The following is a 21,271-nucleotide window of genomic DNA, read 5'->3' on the forward strand; positions in this document are numbered from 1 at the left end:
AGCAGTCGGCCACCACTGGATGTGCAGAGTTGGAAATAAAGAACAAGTGATACCAAGTTAAAATGTGGTAATGGTAGCATCATGGTTTAATCAAAAGCTGAAAATTAAATAAATAGGAATAATTCCCCCTTGCTCCCCAGGAATTTCAGTTTAAGACAGGGAAGGATTGACTCCCTGACCTATCTATCGCTTACCTGTACCATTATTTTTAGATTGCGGCTTATCTCGCTTACCCTCAGCCCTGTCACTGTTTCACATACTTGACCTCAGTAGTTCTCTCCAAAATAACTGTTTTGGGGCAACACTGGTAAATAAATGACTTACTTAAAGCATCAGCATAACTTTAAATTTCAGTTGTAGATGTTGCTTTGTGTGCTGTAGTTCTTGTGCAGAATCAGATGATTATGCATTAAGTTTTAAGTATTAAAGTTCAACATAGTTCAGAATTTTGACTCTTGGCTCTTTTCACAATCCGAACTATTGCATTTGAGCTGTTTTTCTTAAAATAAGGGCTATTAAGAACCAGGGTTTCAGCCAGTCCCCGTCAATTCTTGTATTCTCTCCCTGATAAACAGCTGAGATGGCTCAGTAATACAGAGCAATCTGGAAGGCAGAGGCGTGTGACACGAGGACTTTTTTCATCTTATGAATCAATGATCTTGCCGTTACAGAATTTCCAGTGTCCTATTTTTGGATGTGGAGATAATGATTTTCTGGTGGGAGTTGGAGAAATCCAAGTGCGGTTTATCAGAAACTTGCTGGACTGGCCTCTCGGTGCGACGTTCCTCCCTCACGCCGAGAGGGTTGATGTTTTAGCTGAAGGAAACCAAACTACTTATGCAAGGAAGAGACTAGGCTGCAGCAGTTTTGTTCCTGTTCTCCCTTTTCTATATGGGTTTTCTCGTACTTCTCAAAACACGTTTCTGTGTTTTGTCTTTTCAAATGAGGTCCCAGTCCTAAAAAATGCAGGTGACTCCATGATGTGGTGGAGGGGAGGGGGTCCCTGGGGGTGGCACTCTGCCTGCACACTCAGGGCACGGAGGAGGGAGGAGAATAACCTTAGCGTTGTTAGGCAGGACTCAAGGCTTTCAAGCAGTCGTGTGAACAGTGAATATCAGTCATCTCAGTTACATTCCTTTCTCTGCACTCGCTCTGTTTGCTTTTCTAAATATTCCTTTAAAATGTTGGTTTGGGGGCTGATATCATCTCAGTTCTTGACTAAAAGCGAGAAGTGCTATGAAACAAAATATGAAATCTAGGCTGTGGTATTATAAACAGTCTTGGTGGGAGCTGTTAGAACAGTAGATGGAAGTCATGACCTATCAACTAGCTCGTATTCATTATTTCTGTTCCTTTACAGTCCCAGTGGGTCTTTATTATCCTGCTTGGAGCAGGTGAAGACTTACTTGCTGACTGATGGAACGTGCAAGTGTGGCCTAGAATGTCCTCTTGTTCTTCCCAAGGTAAAGAAAAGCATCGGTTTGGGTCTCTCTGCTATCATCCCTATCGGTTACGTCAGCTGATGTGCTGTGCCGTGACTTGCGTGACTTAATCTATGTTTAGATCATATATATAAAATGAGATAAGGGGTTTGCACCCGAAGATCTACCATGAAATGCAAAACCAGTCTTCCCTCTGCCTTCTCCCCTCATGGAAAAGATTTTACTGGGCTTTTATGGTGTTTTAGCATTTTCCTTTGAAATTGGAAACCAACCATCAACAGCATCGTGAGAACATGAACAAGGCACTGACCTGACTTCTGTTTTGTCTCTTGAGCAGTGCGAAAGCGGTCAGACAGTTCTAAGGAACAGAAGCACATTTAATTTCATGTAAAATTTCTGGTTTAGGTGTGTTTAGTGGGTTTGCTGCCTATGACCGTGATTTAAACATTGGTATTTTTACTCTCAGGTCTTTAATTTTGATCCTGGAGCTGCTGTGAAGCAGAGAACCGCTGAAGATGTTAAAGCGGACGAAGATGTCACCAAACTATGCATACATAAAAGGAAAATTATTGCTGTGGCTACACTTCATAAAAGCATGGAAGCACCGCATCCTTCACTAGTTCTGACTAGTCCTGGTGGTGGAACAAGTGAGTAAAGTCATGAAGAATCAGTTAATTACCTGATTTTGTATATATGTAATTATTCTGGGAAAAAAAAAACAGATTTCATGTATCTGTGAGTGTAACAGTAAACAGATTAATGGAAAAAAATAGAAGTAGTAATCAGAGAGATGCAGGTAGAGAGAAAATGAATCTGAAAAGCAGGGCATCGCAGACTAAGGGCACGATTTCCTCGGAAAAGATATCAGATTGTTCTAGACAAAGAAAATACATTAGCTCTCATCTTTTGGAACTCTAGTAATATGTCTGATATTCTGTCACATGGGAAATTAGAGAAGCAGAATAAAGTGATTATAAAGGGATTAGAATGTGGCTAAGGATGGGGCTAAATGGGAAATCGTACTGCAAGGCAGAATAGACAGAGAGGAGATCTCCACTGTAATTTCTCAAGGATTATTTTTGGGTACCGACCTGGATTAGCATTTTAATTATGTGTATCAACAAAAAAATGAGGTAATTTGTTGCTGGGTGAAGTTGACAGGTGTTATCAAAACAAAAGAAGATCAAAACGTGTTGGGAAACTGGGGGATCGTTGAGACCTGGAATAAAAGAAAAGGTGTAGCAACAAATCCTGTTAATTGTAAGGTTATTCACCGGGGGACCAGTGAAAAAAAGCTATTAGCTGTAAATTATTGAGAAAGAAGACCTATAATAGGTGATCAAAGAGGCTTGTGAGCGGTACCAGATGGCAAGAGGGTGCAGGTCGATGCAACTCTGAGGCAGACGTTCTGGTGCCGGGGTGCGTTTGCTGCCACTGCTCTCGCTGCAATAAAACTGAACTGAAGCAAAGCAGAGGCTCTTCTCCTAGCAAACTGCAATCCCTGCTTTCTGAAAGTCATCTCCAAGCATTCAGCTCCTTCCACCTGGCAAAGCGGTGGCTGGAAGGAGGCACGAACGCTGTCAGTAAAGACGTCGGGAGACTCGGCCCCAAAAAATAGAGCTGCTTACGCTGGAGGACAGAGTTAGCGCTGAGAGAAACAGCGACAAAACCAGAGTTGTGTAGGAGCCTCAGCTGGAAACGAGACTTTCTAAGGGTTCTGAAGCACTCCGACAGATCCAGCTGGCTAGGAGTAAGGGGTGAAGTTACTGTTAAGACGGAGCTTGGTAAATCTATGGTCACAGAAACTGTGATGTACACAAGTTCTGGGAAATGGCCCTTGATAATCTAAAGATCTTTTGCACCCCTAAATTGCTGTAATAGCAGCAGCTCATTGCTAATCCTCTGCAGCCTGGCTTCAAAGGGCAACATCTTAAGGGTACAACAATTAATAACAACTTTCCAATAGGTCGACAATGAAGATACTTGTGCTCCTGCATTTTCGTATCGCTGTTTATGATTTTAAAGCTTGGTTTAAATTGTTCTTTTGCAGTGTAGTTTGTTTTTTAAAAAACAGTGCAGTTTCACAGATAACTGTGTGTTTTCCTTATGATTTTTTATGCTTTATTAATTTTTTTACTATTTATTAATTTTTTACTCTTTATTAATTTTTTTATTCTGCTCATTTTTTTTTATTTTTTATTACTAGTGCTTAAATACATTTCTGTTTTCTAAAACCTAGCAAAATTTAGGAGGGAAAAGTAGCTAATTATTAAAGACAAAAGTCACATTTCTTTACCTTTACCTTCTCTGTTGATCAGAGTTTTGCATGCTAAGCAAAGAAGAGAATTCCCCAATAAATTGCATTTGTAAATGAAATGTTTATTTATGCACACTTCTATTTGACTGTTTGCTTCGACCTGGTGTTGAAGGTGAGCGTGCTCGTACCTATTTTGTTTTGCAGCTCAGTCTTGAGCTTTGTGCCCTAAATGAGCCTTGGGTTGTATTTTGGGAAAGGTAATTTGTTTGTTTCGGTCGTGATGTAGCTGGTTGAGCAAATAGGATGAAGGCAGGATTGTCAGTGCCATCTGTCTCCTATGACTGAAGGAAAGAAGGGAACTGGGTTCCTGTGAGCAGAGCAATTTAAAGGCACCTATGAATTCATTTGAACATGAGATCGTAGCTCACACTCGTGTTTTAGTTTGCATATTTGGAGCCTGCATGCCAAGAGTGCCTTCGTTTTCCTTTACTGGCTGAGTTACAAATTCCCAGAGCAGCAAAGCTGCCAGAGAGTTCACCAGCCTTGGAGCTGCTGCTGCTGGTATTGCTAAAGTAAAACAGGGACAAAAACATCCTTTTAAATCAAACTGGTGTTAGGGGACTTTTCTGTCTGGAAGGTGGTCTCGTGCTTGTAGGAAAAGCCTCAAAACTGGAATTTACAGGAGTTTTTTCCATCGTAGAGGGGTTCACATGGTTACATGTGCAAATATCCCCAGGGCCTTTGTCCCAAAAGCGGAGGTAGAGCCCCTTCTTACATTTAGCATCTTCACCCCAAGCAAAGCTGCAGGGAAAGCCTTAATTCAGTAAATTAATAAGAACGTAGTAGAATGTATGTCCTCACCTTTTTAGCAAAGCAGTTCCCAGGAAGAGATTAACTCGGAGGACTGGAACTCAGCACCCTCGGTGCCAAGGAGTGAAGTGGAGCAGCTGGAGAAGCTGCGTCCTGCGTGGCACAGCTGCGATCTCTTAGGTCTCTTCAAGTCAGTGCTTGGCTGATGAGAAATCCGGATCAAAGGCGGGTGGCACGGCTCCCCACTCATCCTCATCCAGGACCTTCCTCACTGTAGGGCGAGGAGAAATTAGTCTAAACCCTTGTTGGGCTTTGTTCCTCCTGTACTCAATAGATGGTGCCAGAGGCTCCTTTTCCTCCTGCAGCCCTTCCAGCTGTAGCCAGAGTGGTGATGCTGGAGAGTCTGGAGTAGGACACTTAGAGTGAAAAGACCAAAGGCAGGGAGGAAAGACCTTTTAGGAATTGATGTCTCAGAAGAACCATGCTAAAATAAGTCTATGTAGGTACCAAGCATGCTTGAAAGTTCAGAAACACAACCACTGGCCATGGTTTTGCAGTCTTTATATGGGATATGGAGTTAAAGTCTGTACAACAGCACCATGTAGTGGGGTGGCGTGCACCATTCCAGCAGGTGCCTGGTTATTTAGGTGTTATTTCTGTTTAGACACAAGCTTTCTAGATTTTATTAATATTTTCGCACAGGGTAGTTTTACACTGACATGCGTGATACTGGATTTCAAAACATTAACTGTCGTGTTTTTAATACCAGGTGCAACTCCGGTAGTTCCTACTCGAGCAGCAACTCCAAGATCAATGAGGACTAAATCGCATGAAGGAATTACAAATTCTGTGATGCCAGAATGTAAGACTCCTTTCAAGCTGATGATAGGACCATCTAATGCCATGGGTAGGCTTTACGTGCAAGAAATGGCTGGAAGCCAGCAACAAGAACTTCATTCTGTCTATCCCAGGCAGAGATTGGGGAGTAATGAACTTGGACAGAAGTCTCCGTATCGTGGCAGTCACGGTGGGATGCCCAGTCCAGCTTCATCAGGATCGCAGATATACGGAGATGGCTCAATCTCTCCTAGGACTGACCCACTTGGAAGCCCTGATGTTTTCACAAGGAACAATCCCAGTTTTCATGGGGCCCCCAATTCTAGTCCTATTCACATGAACAGGACGCCTCTGTCTCCACCGTCAGTAATGCTACATGGTTCTCCCATACAGTCATCCTGTGCAATGGCTGGAAGGACTAATATACCTCTTTCCCCAACCTTGACCACAAAAAGCCCAGTAATGAAAAAACCCATGTGTAATTTTTCGACAGGTATGGAAATACCGCGAGCAATGTTTCACCATAAACCACCCCAAGGTCCTCCCCCGCCTCCTCCCCCGCCTTCTTGTGCTCTTCAGAAAAAGCCATTAACATCAGAAAAGGATCCACTTGGCATACTTGACCCTATTCCTAGCAAACCAGTGAATCAGAACCCCGTTATCATTAACCCAACTACTTTTCATTCAAACGTCCACTCTCAGGTACCCGTGATGAATGTAAGCATGCCTCCTGCTGTCGTCCCTTTGCCAAGTAATCTCCCCTTGCCAACTGTAAAACCTGGGCACATGAACCACGGAAGTCATGTTCAGAGAGTCCAGCATTCTGCTTCAACTTCCCTCTCTCCTTCACCAGTGACGTCCCCAGTTCATATGATGGGATCCGGGATCGGACGGATCGAGGCTTCTCCCCAAAGATCGCGTTCTTCTTCCACGTCATCAGATCATGGAAATTTCCTGCTGCCTCCAGTAGGACCACAGTCGTCCTGTAGTGGTATTAAAGTTCCTCCCAGGTCCCCAAGGTCAACGATAGGGTCACCGAGACCATCTATGCCATCTAGCCCTTCCACCAAGCACGATGGACTTAATCAATACAAGGACATCCCTAACCCATTAATTGCTGGAATGAGTAATGTATTAAATCCTCCAAACAATGCAGTTTTTTCTACTGCATCGGCTGGAAGTGGTTCCGTGAAGAGTCAGCCTGGTTTGCTGGGAATGCCTTTAAATCAGATCTTGAACCAGCACAACGCTGCCTCTTTTCCAGCAAGCAGTTTACTCTCAGCAGCAGCCAAAGCACAGCTAGCAAATCAAAACAAACTTGCTGGTAACAACAATAACAGCAGTAGCAATTCTGGACCTGTTGCCAGCGGTGGCAACAACGAAGGACATAGCACTTTAAATACCATGTTCCCTCCTGCCGCCAACGTGCTCCTTCCAACGACCGAAGGACAAAGTGGCCGAGCGGCACTGAGAGATAAATTGATGTCCCAGCAAAAAGACGCGCTGCGAAAGAGAAAGCAGCCGACCACCACGGTGTTGAGTTTGCTGAGACAGTCTCACTTGGACACTTCTGGAGTTTCCAAAGCCGGATCGGATTTGATAAGAAAGCAAAATCAAAGCTCCTTTCCCATCAGTTCTATGTCCCAGCTCCTTCAGTCCATGAGTTGTCAGAGCTCTCACCCGAGCAGCAATAGTACCACCAGTTGTGGGAGCTCCAGCACTGCTTTACCTTGCTCTGGTAACCAGATGCATTTTGCAGACCCCGGGATGAGCTCTGGCGGCCTCCAGAACTCGCTGGCGCAGAGTTTACCCTTGCGAGGGGACGCGGTGCACTGCCAGAACACAAACACTAACTTTGTCCACGGTACTAGCCCGAGCACCACCAACCATCTCGCGGGTTTAATCAATCAGATGCAGGCTAGCGGGAACTGCGGGATGCTCGGTCAGGCAGGAATGGCGTTAGGAAATTCATTACATCCGACCCCACCTCAGGCAAGAATCCAGGCATCCTCCACACCAGTGATACCAAACAGCATCGTTAGCAGCTGTAATCAGACAAGTCCTGAAGCAGGTAGGTTTCCTTCTGAAGGGATAGCCCTGCGTTTGACTGCTTGGAAATAGATGGTGACTACGTTTAAGTGGGTTCCTTTTAACTATCTACTTCTTAATGTTGAGTTTTCCAGTACAAAAGGTCTGCCTGTTCCATGCTGATGCCCAGAACCAGAGCTAGCAGCAGGAGACTGAGCTTATATCTCCCTTTACCTGAACAAAACCATCTTCTTCTCCTTCCTTTGACAACTCTTGCTTTTATTCACTTCCCTATGCTCTGCATAAATAAAACCCAGACCTCAGCTTTTGGCACTTGCCCGAATATATGGGGGTATTTTTCCAGTGTGCCCTGCTCCTTCATCCCCAGAACGCTGTGGCTAACGTGGCAACCTACGTCCAGGCTATTTCTGTGTTCTTTACTGCTCAGATTAAAGGGTCGGTATTATCAGAGATGGGAGCTGATAGCAGGAGGACCAGAGTTTGCAGAAGAACCCTGGTCAGGGACAGAGTGCCAGGTCTGTGTTTGTCGTTGTCATGATGTTTTTTCTAAGCTGGTCATTAAATGGTTAAATAAACTGTATATTTAGTTGGAAGAGTGTAGCCAGATTTCCTCGTGGATTCACCAGTGAAGACCTGGAGAGGAGACAGGGCTCCTGCTGGTGCTGCCTCCGTGCTGGTGGCAGGTAGAAGGGAGGCAGCTCCGCCGTGTTTCTGTCCTTCAACTACTGCTGCTTGAACAGAGTGTGGAGTTTTGAAAGATAAATCTAGTTTAATTTCTTAAGCAGAAAGAAAACTTCCCATTTGCCATTTCAGCCTTTCGGCTTGGTTCGCTGTCGAAGCGCGTGTTGCATCCCAGCGAAACCGCAGGTCAAATCTAGTGACTATGAGCTGCAAGTGGTCTCTTATGAACCCAAGAAAGAGCCTGATACGTGTTCCTCAGCTTTCTCTGAAAGAGATTTTATTCTTTAAAGTACAGAGTGGAATTATGTAAAAACTGCGTGATATCAGAATCATTTTCTAATGTTACGCTGCTCACAGTTTCTGGTGACTTTTAAGGGTTTCTTACCATTCTTTGGGGAAAGACATGTTTTTTCCTTAGCTTTGTTGGTGCTTTGTGTTGCAAGCAAGCAGCGATTAATCCTTGCATGGCTGTTTTGCCTTGTCATGCTGACAAAGAGGAGCGTTTCCTGATAGAGTCTGCCTCTTCCGAGACTTTGTACTCCCTTCCGAGCAGAACAAAGGTTTGCCTTTGCCTTAGGAGCTTGCTTCCCTGTCCCACTAAGCACACTACAAAGTCTGTTTAGCAGGAACCCCTTGGGTTTCTGCTTTTGCTGAGTTGCGAGGGGAGCAGCAGGGTGAGTGGGTTCCTCTAAATTGTCCCTGTCCACCCAGCTGGAGAAAGCTGTGAAGTTGTTGCAGCACTGGACTGCATTAACCTGCCCTTCAGGGAACTGAAAAGATGGGATGTTCTGTGAGATGAGAGCCTGTGAACCTGTGGTGACCATCAAGAAGTGAGCAGTAGGAATTCACCCGTGTGGGGTAAGCGTTGAGAAGGTTCAAGATTCCTGCATGAAATTCAGTCTGGAACTGATTATCACAGGTTTTACGTTAGGTAAAAGTGATCAATAAAATATTGCTTAATTTGGGCTTCGAAGGAGAATCCAAGGTCATCCCAGTGCAGGATCTTCTTGTTCCTGCTCCATCACCCAGCTGAGTGCTGTGGCCGTGCCTCGGTGGTGGCCGGAGCTGCTTGGGACAGCTGCCTTTGGGTCGGTGGCACTGCTTGTCCTCGTTCAGTGTTAGTTAACAGAGCTGAGTTCCTCCCTGAGAAGACAAACGCAAAAGAACGAACCTGTGCGTGTGTCAAAGCCCTAGAAGCAAAGTTTCAACACCAACAGCCAGTTCAATTGTCATGGATATAGGAGTTAAAATCGGTATCTGACCCCACCTGGGGACTTCTGCTGTGGTGTTTGTACAGAGCAGTATTCCTGGTACCCTGGAGACGATGGATAGAATTGTAGCAATAGGATTATTCAGCTTTAAACTGGCTTTTTTTTCCTTATCTAAGTGATAAACAATAGTTCTGTCTAGGCAAAGAAAGGTTTGAATGTATTCTGTTCCTCTCTAGTGTAGAGGAGTTTGTTTCTTTCATTTTGATGCTTGCAAAAACACACAACCTGCATTTAATTTTTTAATTAATATCTGCGATGGCTGGAAGCCTCAAGAGCTCTCGTTTTCTTCTTTAAGATGAAATTTATGCTATCTTTGTGTTATTCCTGGGACAAGACTCTAAAACGGTGCATAAACCTGCCCCCAGCTCCTGCCTGAGTCATCACAGCAGCCTGGGGCTCCAGGAGTGAGATTTCAATCTCATCCACAGCTGGGAACATCCAGATAGGAGCAGACAGTTGTATTTGCAGAATGGAAGCATTCTTGCTGTGGAACACAGGTGAATCATGGAATCATAGACTCATGGAATGGTTTGGGCTGGAAGGAACTTCAAAGCCCATCCAATTCCACCCCTGCCATGGGCAGGGACACCTCCCACTGGATCAGGGGCTCCAAGCCCCATCCAACCTGGCCTTGAACCCCTCCAGGGATGGGGCAGCCACCCCTGCTCTGGGCAGCCTGGGCCAGAGCCTCCCCACCCTCATTGTGGAGAATTTCTTCCTAATATCTAATCTAAAACTTCTTACTTCCAATTTAAAGCCATTCCCCTTGTCCTATCCCTGCATCCCCTGATCAAGAGCCCCTCCCCAGCTTTCCTGGAGCCCTTTTCAGTCCTGGAAGCTGCTCTGAGGTCTCCTTGGAGCCTTCTCCTCTCCAGGCTGAACAACCCCAACTCTCAGCCTGTCCTCATACAGGAGGTGCTCCAACCCTGAGATATCTTCGTAGCCGAAGATAACAGTAACCTTAAAAACAGGAGTCAGTCACTAGTCTGCGTTCAGTTGCGTGGACAAAGCTGACCAGAGGGATTGGTGAGTGGTTCCACAGAGAGACACGAAGGGGTTGTTGCGCTGGTGGATGGAGCCAAGCAGCATCAAACACATCAAGCAGACCACGTGTCCAAGAGCAGTTGAGCTGAGTGAGATGTCTTCAGGAAACTCTTGTTTTCATATTTGTCTTTGTGGGTTTTATTTCCCTTTGTTTTCAAGTATTTTAATTGCTAATTCCGTTTTCCGTTTCTGTGCCAGCATTTGGAATAGATCCTCAGCAGAAAATAGTTCCTGGGAGAAAAAGTACCGAGAACCACCACGGCTACATAGCTGGTTATTGCCTGAGCTTTTAATTATATTTTAACCACATGGACCAAGTCTTTGTTGTTTTAGCTTTTGTTTTCTTCTTCTGTAGGCAATCCTTTGGTTTCCAGGTGATTTTCAGTCTGAGTGTGATGGAATTAAACATAAATACAGAAATGAAAGTTTTGATTTCTGCAGTAGGAAGCTTTTGGAGTTTTCCTAGATTGAGCACTTGCAAAACACTTATGCTCAATTCATTTTCATTAATGATTTCAGTCCCTCAGTTATGTGGTATTGGGGTTGCAAACACTGTTTAGTAACAGCTGTCTTATGGGAGGAGCCAGCAGCAGATCTGTATGGACTATTCATAGAACCGTGGAGTGGTTTGAGTTGCAAGGGCCCTCAAAGCCCATCCAGTGCCACCCCTGCCACGGGCAGGGACACCTCCCACTGGATCAGGGGCTCCAAGCCCCATCCAGCCTGGCCTTGGATCCCTCCAGGGATGGGGCAGCCACCCCTGCTCTGGGCAACCTCAGTCAGTGTCTCCCCATCCTCTTCATCGATGTATTAGAACACATCACACTAAAAGTGGAATTTTCTGGTCCGTGAGCCTCTGCATCTATTTGTTGGAGTTACTTTTATATATCATGGAATTACAAAATCAGTAGAACTTCTTGCTTTTAAATTCAGAAGAGCGTCTGGCTGGCATCCTTCATGAGGCTTATGAGGTCTGAGGAAAGCTCATTATTAAACTTCAATAACCACTAAGCAGGATGCCAACCGGCTACTCTTCTGATTATAAAGTCAGCTGAAATGTTGTATTGATTTGGGGATTAGAGTTCATATAAACATACAGACGGACTTTTCTCCGAGGCAGAGGAGGATTGTGTGTGAAATGAAGAGGAGTCACTGTTACTTAAACTTTTCAACATTCTACCCTATTTGGGGTAGAAAAAAGTGATTCTTTTCTTATTCAAATGAGAGCTGTGAAGAGTCATAGAGTAGTTTGGGTTGGAAGGGACCTTAAAGATCATCCAGTTCCAAGTCCTCTCCTATGGGCAGGGACACCTCCCACAAGAATGCAGAAAACATTCTTCGTGAAGAATAAGATTTCCAAGGATGAGAGATGTCTGGTCAAGTCTGCTCCCTACTCTGCCGCTGAAATGAATCTTCTCATTTAGTTGCTCTTTTTAACTCTTAGAAGAAGGTTTATGCACAAAACCACTCTCATTCTCTGAATGTTAAGGAGTTACTGACTTTGTAGGCATCAACAATCACATCAGGTAGAACTTAATTGTTAACATGGTAGACTTTTATCCAGTCGGTGTGAACACGCTTGGTGAGATTTACAATAGAGGAAGAATTTGGACGTGGAATAGATGTTTCTTTTCAAATTAGCTCTGTCTGTGAATGTTTAGAGTCAGCAAGTGCTCACGAATCATAAAAACTTAAGCAGAGGTTGGGCAGATTCCTAATTCAGTCAGCGGTTTAGCACAGGGAGCTGCAATGAGTAAGCCTCTAATTTTAGTAGAAGTGGGAAAAGGAAACGTAGGAATGGTTTATTTATAGCTACATCGTGTTATGCGGGTTGGGTTTGAGTGAGGTTGGAGATGGTGTGAACTGAGTGCTGGTGTGTCCAGGGTGGTGATGGGATCGTGTTGTGCTTCTCGCGCATCCAAGGGCTTGTGCTTTGGGAGAGGCGTGTGGTTACGCCGCCTTCGGCATGGCCACTGCATCCTTCAGCCTTGCCTTGGAACTCGGTTCAGAGCGTGTATCAGCTACACTGGGAATTCCCTGTTCTTGGGGACCCTCCAGGCTCTGTCGGACCCAGTTTGTGAATCACAGTGGCATCACCCATGGGATAAATCATAGAATCATAGAATAACCAGGTTGGAGGAGACCCACCGGATCGTCGAGTCCAACCATTCCTATCAAACACTAAACCATGCCCCTTAGCACCTTGTCCACCTTTTTCCTGATGTCCAGCCTGACCCTCCCCTGGTGGAGTTTGAGGCCATTCCCTCTCGTCCTGTCCCCTGTCCCTTGGGAGAAGAGCCCAGCTCCCTCCTCTCCACAACCTCCTCTCAGGGAGTTGGAGAGAGCAATGAGGTCTCCCCTCAGCCTCCTCTTCTCCAGGCTAAACCCCCCCAGCTCTCTCAGCCGCTCCTCATAAGAGAGATGAAAAGTTTGGCGCTGTGGAGCTTTGCTTATCAGGAACATCGCTTGCTTAGACACACAGCTTGGGACATTCTTGTGGGGTTTTGTGTCTTAGAATTTGAATTTGCAGGTAACTCAAAGTCTTTCAGTTAACCATTGTGGTATTATGGGTTGCCAGTTAAATTTGTTTGACAGAGGGGCAAATTCAGTGTGGAAGTAGTATTGTATATGAGGGGAGCTCATGGTTTTAGCTGGTTCTGCTGGGCTGAGAAGGATGCTTTGTTTATAGGTCTATTGTTCGTGGTCCCTCTGTTGTCTCAAGGGAGCGCGCCATCTCGATAAGTAAAGCAACTGACAGGAGTTTGCGGTTAACTGCTGAATTATGGCTTCTTCGGAATTGAAAGCACTGTAATAAATGCGATACCAGATAAATATCTTAAACATTTCCATTCCAAAAAGAAAATGGAGAATATAATTGTGAAAATGTATGGCTCTTGGCTCTGAGTCGATAGGGAAGTGATGGAATATGCAGTTAAAGCAAGAAGATGTTGTCTCGTATTTTTAAGGAATATGAGGTCATATCATTCCCATCAGCAATTATTACTTCTGTGAAAGCTGAGCCTCTCAAAATCACTAATTTAACAACATTGCCACTGGTATATCTCTACATAATTCTTATTTCATGTTAGTGCTGTAGTAGCTTCTGGGGGACCTGGGCTGGTGACCCTCTGCAGTAGAAGCTGCACAGTTTGAGACGTAGCTTGATACCAAAGTGATCTTTTGTCCTTTCATGCCTTCTTAATCTCAGATTAAGGTGTGCACAGAAACCTTCCTGTCTCCTCTCTCACTGGATCTTTTGGAATGGATTGTGCAGAGGAGCTGCTGAGTTTTACTCTCGAGGAGGATGGAGGTGGTGGAAGGTTTAGCAAGAAGCTCCATGGTCATTGTGTCTGACAAAGGTTTCAAAAGCTTGAAATGTTCTAAATTAAAAAAGCAATAAAGAAAATGTCAAATATAAAAAAAAGGCAGCTGCATTTTTATTGAATATGCAGAAAAGTCAGAATTGAGAAAGCGGTATGTGTAACGTTTATTTGTTCTCAGCTGTTACAGTGTTTTAGGTGTTACTGGCTAATGAGCACACCCTGCACTTTTAGTTTCCTAAATGCTTAATTCACCTGTTTTATGGGTTAGTTTTCTTCTACAAATTCCATGAATTCACAGTTGAAATGCTGAAATATTGAGACTATTGAAGTATTAAGAGTGTGTAACTGATGCTTTCTTGTAGAAAAATGCAATGTAAAATACTATCTGCATTATCATTTTCTAATTGGTGCACTACTTTAACTGGAGTTCTTGAGGAAAATACATTGATAGTCAATGTTCTTTGATTGGGTAGAAATACATTTAGCATCCGTGAGGACTGCAGTGATTTCTTCTCAGTTTGAGTTGCCTGGTTTATAAGGAAGCTGAGCGTTACCCACAGTATGTGAGGTCAGGGCTGTCCCTGTATATTTTTATGCAGACACAATTCTGCTGCAGAAATGTAGGTTTTGGCTCTTGCCTCTTGTTTAGTTTGCAATCAATAGCTCACGCCCCAGCCTCTCTTTGCGAGGACAGGGAACGTTTAGATTCGACATCAGGAAAAACTTCATCACAGAGAAGGTTCTCAGGCCCTGGCAGAGGCTGCGCAGGGAGGTGGTGGAGACACCGTCCCGGGAGGGTTTTAATAGGCAGGTAAATGATGTGCCTAGGGGGATGATTTAGTACTAGGCAGGTACGGTTGGAGTTGATGATCTCTGAGGTCTTTTCCAGCCTCGTGATTCTGATACTCATTAATTTATTTCATTTGCTTAACAATACCTGTCAAACAGTACTTTAAGAAAAGGAACACATATAAAGTCCAATCACGAAAACCCTTTCAAAAGAAAACAAAATAAAAATGCTCATAAATAATATCCTCTAGCCCACAAAGTGATAATTTTAAAACTGTGTATCCTATTCAATGTCCATTTATTTACTCTCAAAACACTTACTTGACCTGCTAAGAGAACAACACATCTGCTTTTGCAGCATTCTGGATATTTCTGCTTCTCACTCCATTACGAAGACAAGATCCTTTTTCTCAGCAACTGGCAGGACTTCTGGCAGACGGCTCTGTCTGCAGGAGCTGGAAGCCGGCGTTTGTCTCAGGCTTTTATGGCTTTTAGTCCAACTCCTTCATCTTTTTTTCATTCTACTTTTAAGAGCTTCTGGTTATTAAGGGCTGTTGTTTCCTGAGCTAACGCATAGGAGGCCTTGGGTTTCAAAGGTTCAAAATACCGTGTTTTTATGAAACTTGGAATGAAACTTGCGATTTCCTTTTAGCTTTCAACTCCTACTCACTTTTCTCATCAAAAGTCTCCCAACTGTCACCTTGGAGCCTGGATTCCGTAGTAACAACCAATTTCACATTCAAGTTTTGGGTGAGCTAGCTCGCTGTCGGGACTCTCTGGTGCTCCAACGCATCTTGTTTTCTTCTGGTTGTCATCCTTCTCCAGGCCTGAAGGAAATGCGAGCAGGCAGAGGTGTAATCCTGTCTTCCTTACAGCACTGCTGGCCAAGGCAGCTGGTTTGCACAGGGATCTCGTTTCAGTTGACATCCGCCGTCTGGTTGCCACTGTCATCCTGCCCTCTTTGAAAATCCCAGTAGATACAACGTGTGGGTGTAGATGCAGAAACACAGAATCTTGGAATGTTTTGGGTTGGATGGGATCTCAAAGCCCATCCAGTGCCACCCCTGCCATGGGCAGGGACACCTCCCACTGGATCAGGGGCTCCAAGCCCCATCCAACCTGGCCTTGAACCCCTCCAGGGATGGGGCAGCCACCCCTGCTCTGGGCAGCCTGGGCCAGGGCCTCCCCACCCTCAGCATGAAGAATTTCCTCCTCATGTCTCATCTAAATCTTCCCCCTTCAAATTTAAAGCCGTTCTCCCTCATCCTGTCACTCCAGGCCCTTGTACAAAGCCCCTCCCCGACTTTTCTGGAGCCCCTTTCAGCGCTGGAAGCTGCTCTAAGGTCTCCCTGCAGCCTTCTCTTCTCCAGGCTGAGCAAGGTTGAGTAGTTCCTGAGAAACTCGTCTTACTCACAGCTTTCCAATGGCTTTATAGGAAGGTGTCTATGATTTGGAATAGCATTTGTTATTCCTGTCTAATCTGAAATCTTCAAAACTGCACTGTGAGAGGGAGTCCAATGGGACATCTGCTTCCAAGGCATGGTTGGGGTTTTGTTCCTCAAGTGCTTATCTGTTTTTTTGTTCCAAACTGCTGCCTAGTGCTCTGTGAACGTATTGTGCGTCACAGCAGAGCAGGAGATTCTCTACTTTGTGATCGTGGTTCGGTCTTACTTTCTCTTTTGTTCATTATTTAATTCCTGGACTGAGATGTGATGGTGGTACCTGGTGGGGGGGGGTGATCTTTCCTCTCCCAAGTTCCATGCAGTGCCTCATCTCCTCTATTAGTTTTCTACCTTTTTGAGTTGTCATAACCTTACAGTTACTGAAAAATGATACTTTAAGTCACAAATGATGTCAAGATTTGATTCAGTTCTTACCGCTTAGCAGTGTAGTTGCCTTTCAAAGTTGTCTTTTCAAACAGCATTTGTTTAGAAAAATGATAATTGATACCTTCTGATAATTGATACCTTCTGATAATTGATACCTTCTGGTGTCTCTCCTGTGAGCTGAATTTGCAGGGCAGCTGAGAGCAGAGAATGATTTTATTGCACCAAAACCATAGTTGCATGCATTTATAATGATACAGTTTTTTGTACAAGCAGTGTATCGTTTCAATACTGAAATGTTCTGCAGTGAATCACTCTGACTGAAGCAGTAAGGCGTATTTTAGGCAATTTCCCTTGCTTTAATTCTCCGAATCTCCTCTCACGTGGGTTTTGTGTGTGGCCACTGTCAATTCAAGACTCTGCCTTAAGTAAAAGACAAGCAATAATACATCTTATACTTCAGATTTTGTACAGGGACATAAAAATACCCAAAAATCTTTATTATTTTTCCTCTTTTTCTGTGTAATCCCCTACCCAGACAATATTCCTTTTCATGCCAGGTGATGGATATGACTGGACCACCCCAATTTACATCATTTTCTGTATAAATTGTTGGGGGGGTTGCCTGCTAACATCATGTATTTTGCTCATTAGATTTTATCATAAGCATCATCATGACATGTAGTCATCATCATTCCATTTTTTCTTCAGAAGTCCAAAATAATGCTTTAAATAATAATTCTCCAAGACCTTATTGATGGAACTGAGCTGGAAATAGAGGAGCATAAGGTCTGCATCTACATTTAGATCATGTACACACGCTCTTTCACCCAGCATCATTCATGTCTCCCATTGATCCTTCTTCCTAGTGGTTCATTTCATAATGGTCCACAACTAACTATATTAATTTATGGTTGCTTTTAGGTTTATGCTAATCAAAATATGTGGTGAATGAAATGCTGTTATGTTCTTACTCAAAGAAACGTAAGGGAAATACAAGCGTATGGTTAAGTGATCCCCAATAGCTGTGACACAGCACGTATCTGATGGCAGATTCATTCGTATTTTAAAAGTACTCAAGTTTGGATGCTCAAAACGTTTTCTTTCCTGTACATGGGTATCAAACATCACTGGTTTGGATTAGAATCATGAAATTGTTTGGTTGGAAATGACCTTTGAGATCATCGAGTCCAACCTTCCCTGTCTACTACTAAATCGTATCCCTAAGCACCTCTTTCTACCCATCTTTTAAACCCCTCCAGGGACGGGGACTCCACCACCTGCCTGCGCAGCCTCTGCCAGGGCCTGAGAACCCTTTCCATGAAGAAGTTTTTCCTGATGTCCAATCAGAACCTGCCCTGGTGCAATTTGAGGCCGTTTCCCCTCATCCCATCGCCTGTCACTTGGGAGAAGAGCCCAACGCCCACCTCACCACAACCTCCTTTCAGGCAGTTGTAGACAGTCATGAGGTCTCCCCTCAGCCTCCTCTTCTCCAGGCTGTACCTCATTGTGTTATAACTTCAATGATCGTCTCCCAGCAGGCAGTATTGTATTAATTGTTCTGGTTTTCTGTGTTGCAGGGGGTTCAGGATCGTCAGCATCAATAGCCATAGCCGGCACCAGCCAACCTGCCATCACAAAGACAACATCTGTGCTTCAAGACGGTGTTATAGTCACTACCGCAGCTGGAAACCCACTTCAGAGCCAGCTGCCCATGGGCAACGACTTCCCTTTCGCTGGCCACGAACACTCGCTTCATTTTCCGCAGAACAGCTCTTCAAACAACAATCTTCCACATTCTTTGAATCAAAACCTCCTCAATTCTCTTCCTATCTCTTTGCCAGTGAATCAGCAACATCTCCTAAACCAGAATCTATTAAATATACTCCAGCCTTCAGCAGGAGAAGGCAAGTCTGAGGTCAACCTCAACCCTTTAGGTTTTCTCAACCCGAATGTAAACGCTGCTTTAGCTTTTCTCTCCAGTGACGTGGACGGGCAGGTATTACAGCCTGTTCATTTTCAGCTTCTAGCGACCCTCCTTCAGAACCAAGCCCAAGCAGCTGCCATGCTTCCCCTGCCATCTTTCAATCTGACCATCTCAGATTTGTTGCAGCAGCAAAATAACCCTTTGCCCTCAGTAACGCAGATGCCGGCCCCGCCTGACCATTTGCCGAGCGCTCAGTCAGAAAGCGGCAGGGTGGAAACCCTTCTAACCAACCCCCTGGGCAACCCCATGCCAGGCTTTTCGGGCACTGACACTACTTCTAACCCCCTGCTCCTCCCCGCTGTCTCTGGGGCCTCAGCATTAATGGCCTTGAACCCCCAGCTGGTGGGAGGTGTCCTCAACTCGGCATCGGGCAGCGCCGCTAACCATCCAGAGGTTTCCATAGCCACCTCCTCCCAGGCAACCACTACCACAACCACTACATCATCAGCAGTGGCAGCACTGTCTGTCTCCACCCTGGGTGGTGGGACCGCAGTGGTGTCAATGGCAGAAACATTGCTGAACATTTCTAATAATGCTGGGAGTGCCTCTGGTCCAGCTAAACTCAACAATAACTCTGTGGTGCCACAGCTACTTAACCCTCTACTGGGGACGGGTCTGCTTGGTAAGTTCGATTTCTTCACAGATATAAAAGGAAAACATAAAAGGAAGAGGGTTGGGGAGGGGGAATTTCGGATTCTAGTTTCTATTTTTTAACGATTCCACTTTATCAACACTTTTTTTTCTAAGGCTTTTGTATGGTCCAGCTTGTTTATTATTGACAAAACCTTAATTGTTATCGTAAGAAATTTAAAGCCCATTCTAATTCAATTCAGTACCATTGAACAGTGGTTTGGGAAATTGTTTCATATTCCGTTGATAATTCTGATGCCACCTAGACCTTGAAGCTCTGTAAGCAATTGGACTCGCTTTGGTTTTGAAGTAGTAAAAAGCACAGGAGCATCTGTGGGGTGCGGCGTTTCATTTCAAGTGCGTGTGGCATCACAGGGTTAGGGCGAGTGGCTGTGCGGAAGATGAAAATGGCCAAGTGCATTTTACCAAAGGAATCAAAGGTGCCAAAGCTGTAAGCACACTCCCTGCAAAGCGATCCCGAAAGCACTCGGAGCAGGGCTCTGCACAAATCCAAAGGCAAGCCCTTTATTTTGCTTTATGTTTTCTCATTTCTCTTTTTTTTTTTCACTTCAGCTTTTTGAAACTCAGGGAATCTCACTTGACAAACACCTGCATCCTAAAAGAAGGGATTAAAAAGCCCTTAAATACAATTTTTTTTCTTCTCTGTCTTGATTTTTACCAAGAATACATAATATTATTAGTAATTCTCTGCTATTTGGACTGCATAGTCTAGGAGGAGGAATTAAATAGTGGCAAATAGCTGCTAAGCATTTTAACTTAATATCTTCTGCTTACCAACTGAATTGCTATTAGGAACTCAACCCTATTTTACATTTTCCATGTGAAATACAACTGACCAGTGATTCTGCTTATGGCCATTGTAAGAAAAACATGAGCTTTTAATAATCAAACAAAAACATAGGAAATGGATACCTTTCAAGCTTTATTATTTCACAAAGTCAGGTTCAACTGCATATTTATTTTACTATAAGTATAATGCAAAATGAGATTATTGTGTAATACGAATTTTTAATGTAATTGTTTCTTTAGAATGTAAGAAACAAACCACAGAATCACAGAAAAGTGTGGGTTGGAAGGGACCTTAAGGATCATCCAGTCCCACCCCTGCCATGGGCAGGAACACCTTCCACTGCTGCCCAAGCCCCATCCAACCTGGCCTTGAACCCCTCCAGGGATGGGGCAGCCACAACTTGTTGGACCACTCCGTAGAAGATTGAAGGGGGAAACTATTGTCTTACAGTTAGAATTGGAGTGAAGGAAGTTCCTCCTGATTGTTGGAGAGCTCGGCTGACTTGTGTTTCGCTGTGTTTGAATTGCAGGTGACGTGTCATCTATAAACACTACTTTGAACAACCATCAGCTGAGTCATCTCCAGTCACTGTTAAACAACAATCAGATGTTTCCTTCAACTCAGCAGCAACAGCACCTTCTCCAGGGTTACCAGAACATGCAGGGCTTTCAAGGGCAGCCTCCAATTCCCGGCCCGGCTAACAACCCCAACCCCATGGCATGTCTGTTCCAGAACTTCCAGGTAGGAAGCAAAACGAAGTCGTTATTCAAACAAATGTGCAACTCTCAGTGAGTAAAACTATCGGCTCCATAGTTTGAAGTTTTCTGAGTGATTAAGACAATGTGGTACCTGCTATCGCTTGCCGCTTTCAGTAGGTTTTTGGGTTTTGCAAATCATAGAATCACCGGGCTGGAAGAGACCCACCGGATCATCGAGTCCGACCATTCCCATCAAACACTAAACCATCCCATCAGTAACGGTTTTTGCTGAAATTTTATATCTTATTCCTTAGAAATTTAATATAGTCTGGAAAGAGCTTTGCTGCATGTGTTGGGAAAAAAAAAATGCCATGTATATCCTGAAAATTACTCTGCATTGTTAGCAAAACTTTCTTCCATTCTGCGGTAAAGGTAGTAAATTCCCACTTAGACCACTCTAACGATTCAGTGGGGAGGAATAAATATTGATAGCACTTTACAGTAATTAGAAACTGATTGTAGAGACTGAAGAGAACTGGCGTTAGAATGAATTTACAGTGACGAGCTGGGCAGAAATGGTACCTCCCTGCTAAGCACTGATAATTCTTTGTAATGCAAGTTCAGTTACCGAACTAAGATACTGACAGGAAGCAAAGGGACCTGATAAGGGAATAAATCCCGAGTTACAATACATATTTATTGTTATTCAGTACCAATGTGGTGGCTGCAGAACTCGAGACATGAAGACAGAAGCTTGCAGGTGGTGCCAGAAAGTGCTTTTACCCTTTTAGAAGAAGACGCGTAGATGTTTCACTG

The 21,271-nt window shown here is 44.2% G+C and overlaps 1 protein-coding gene across 8 annotated transcripts in view; it reads left to right on the plus strand.

Moving 5' to 3' along the window:
* Positions 1-21,271, plus strand: part of MBD5 (methyl-CpG binding domain protein 5) — a 123,926-nt gene that overhangs the window by 87,570 nt on the left and 15,085 nt on the right. For 6 of the 8 annotated variants that reach the window (XM_069861654.1, XM_069861658.1, XM_069861657.1 and 3 more), the window contains 5 exons: positions 1,361-1,463; positions 1,909-2,089; positions 5,279-7,417; positions 17,910-18,938; positions 20,287-20,498. In XM_069861654.1, coding sequence (XP_069717755.1) covers positions 1,361-1,463; positions 1,909-2,089; positions 5,279-7,417; positions 17,910-18,938; positions 20,287-20,498 — 3,664 coding nt within the window. The remainder of the gene's footprint in view (positions 1-1,360; positions 1,464-1,908; positions 2,090-5,278; positions 7,418-17,909; positions 18,939-20,286; positions 20,499-21,271) is intronic. The other 2 variants (XM_069861661.1, XM_069861662.1) reach the window with 1 other exon arrangement.

This window comes from Phaenicophaeus curvirostris, chromosome 7 (genome assembly GCF_032191515.1).
Source record: "Phaenicophaeus curvirostris isolate KB17595 chromosome 7, BPBGC_Pcur_1.0, whole genome shotgun sequence".
Lineage (NCBI taxonomy): Eukaryota > Metazoa > Chordata > Aves > Cuculiformes > Cuculidae > Phaenicophaeus > Phaenicophaeus curvirostris.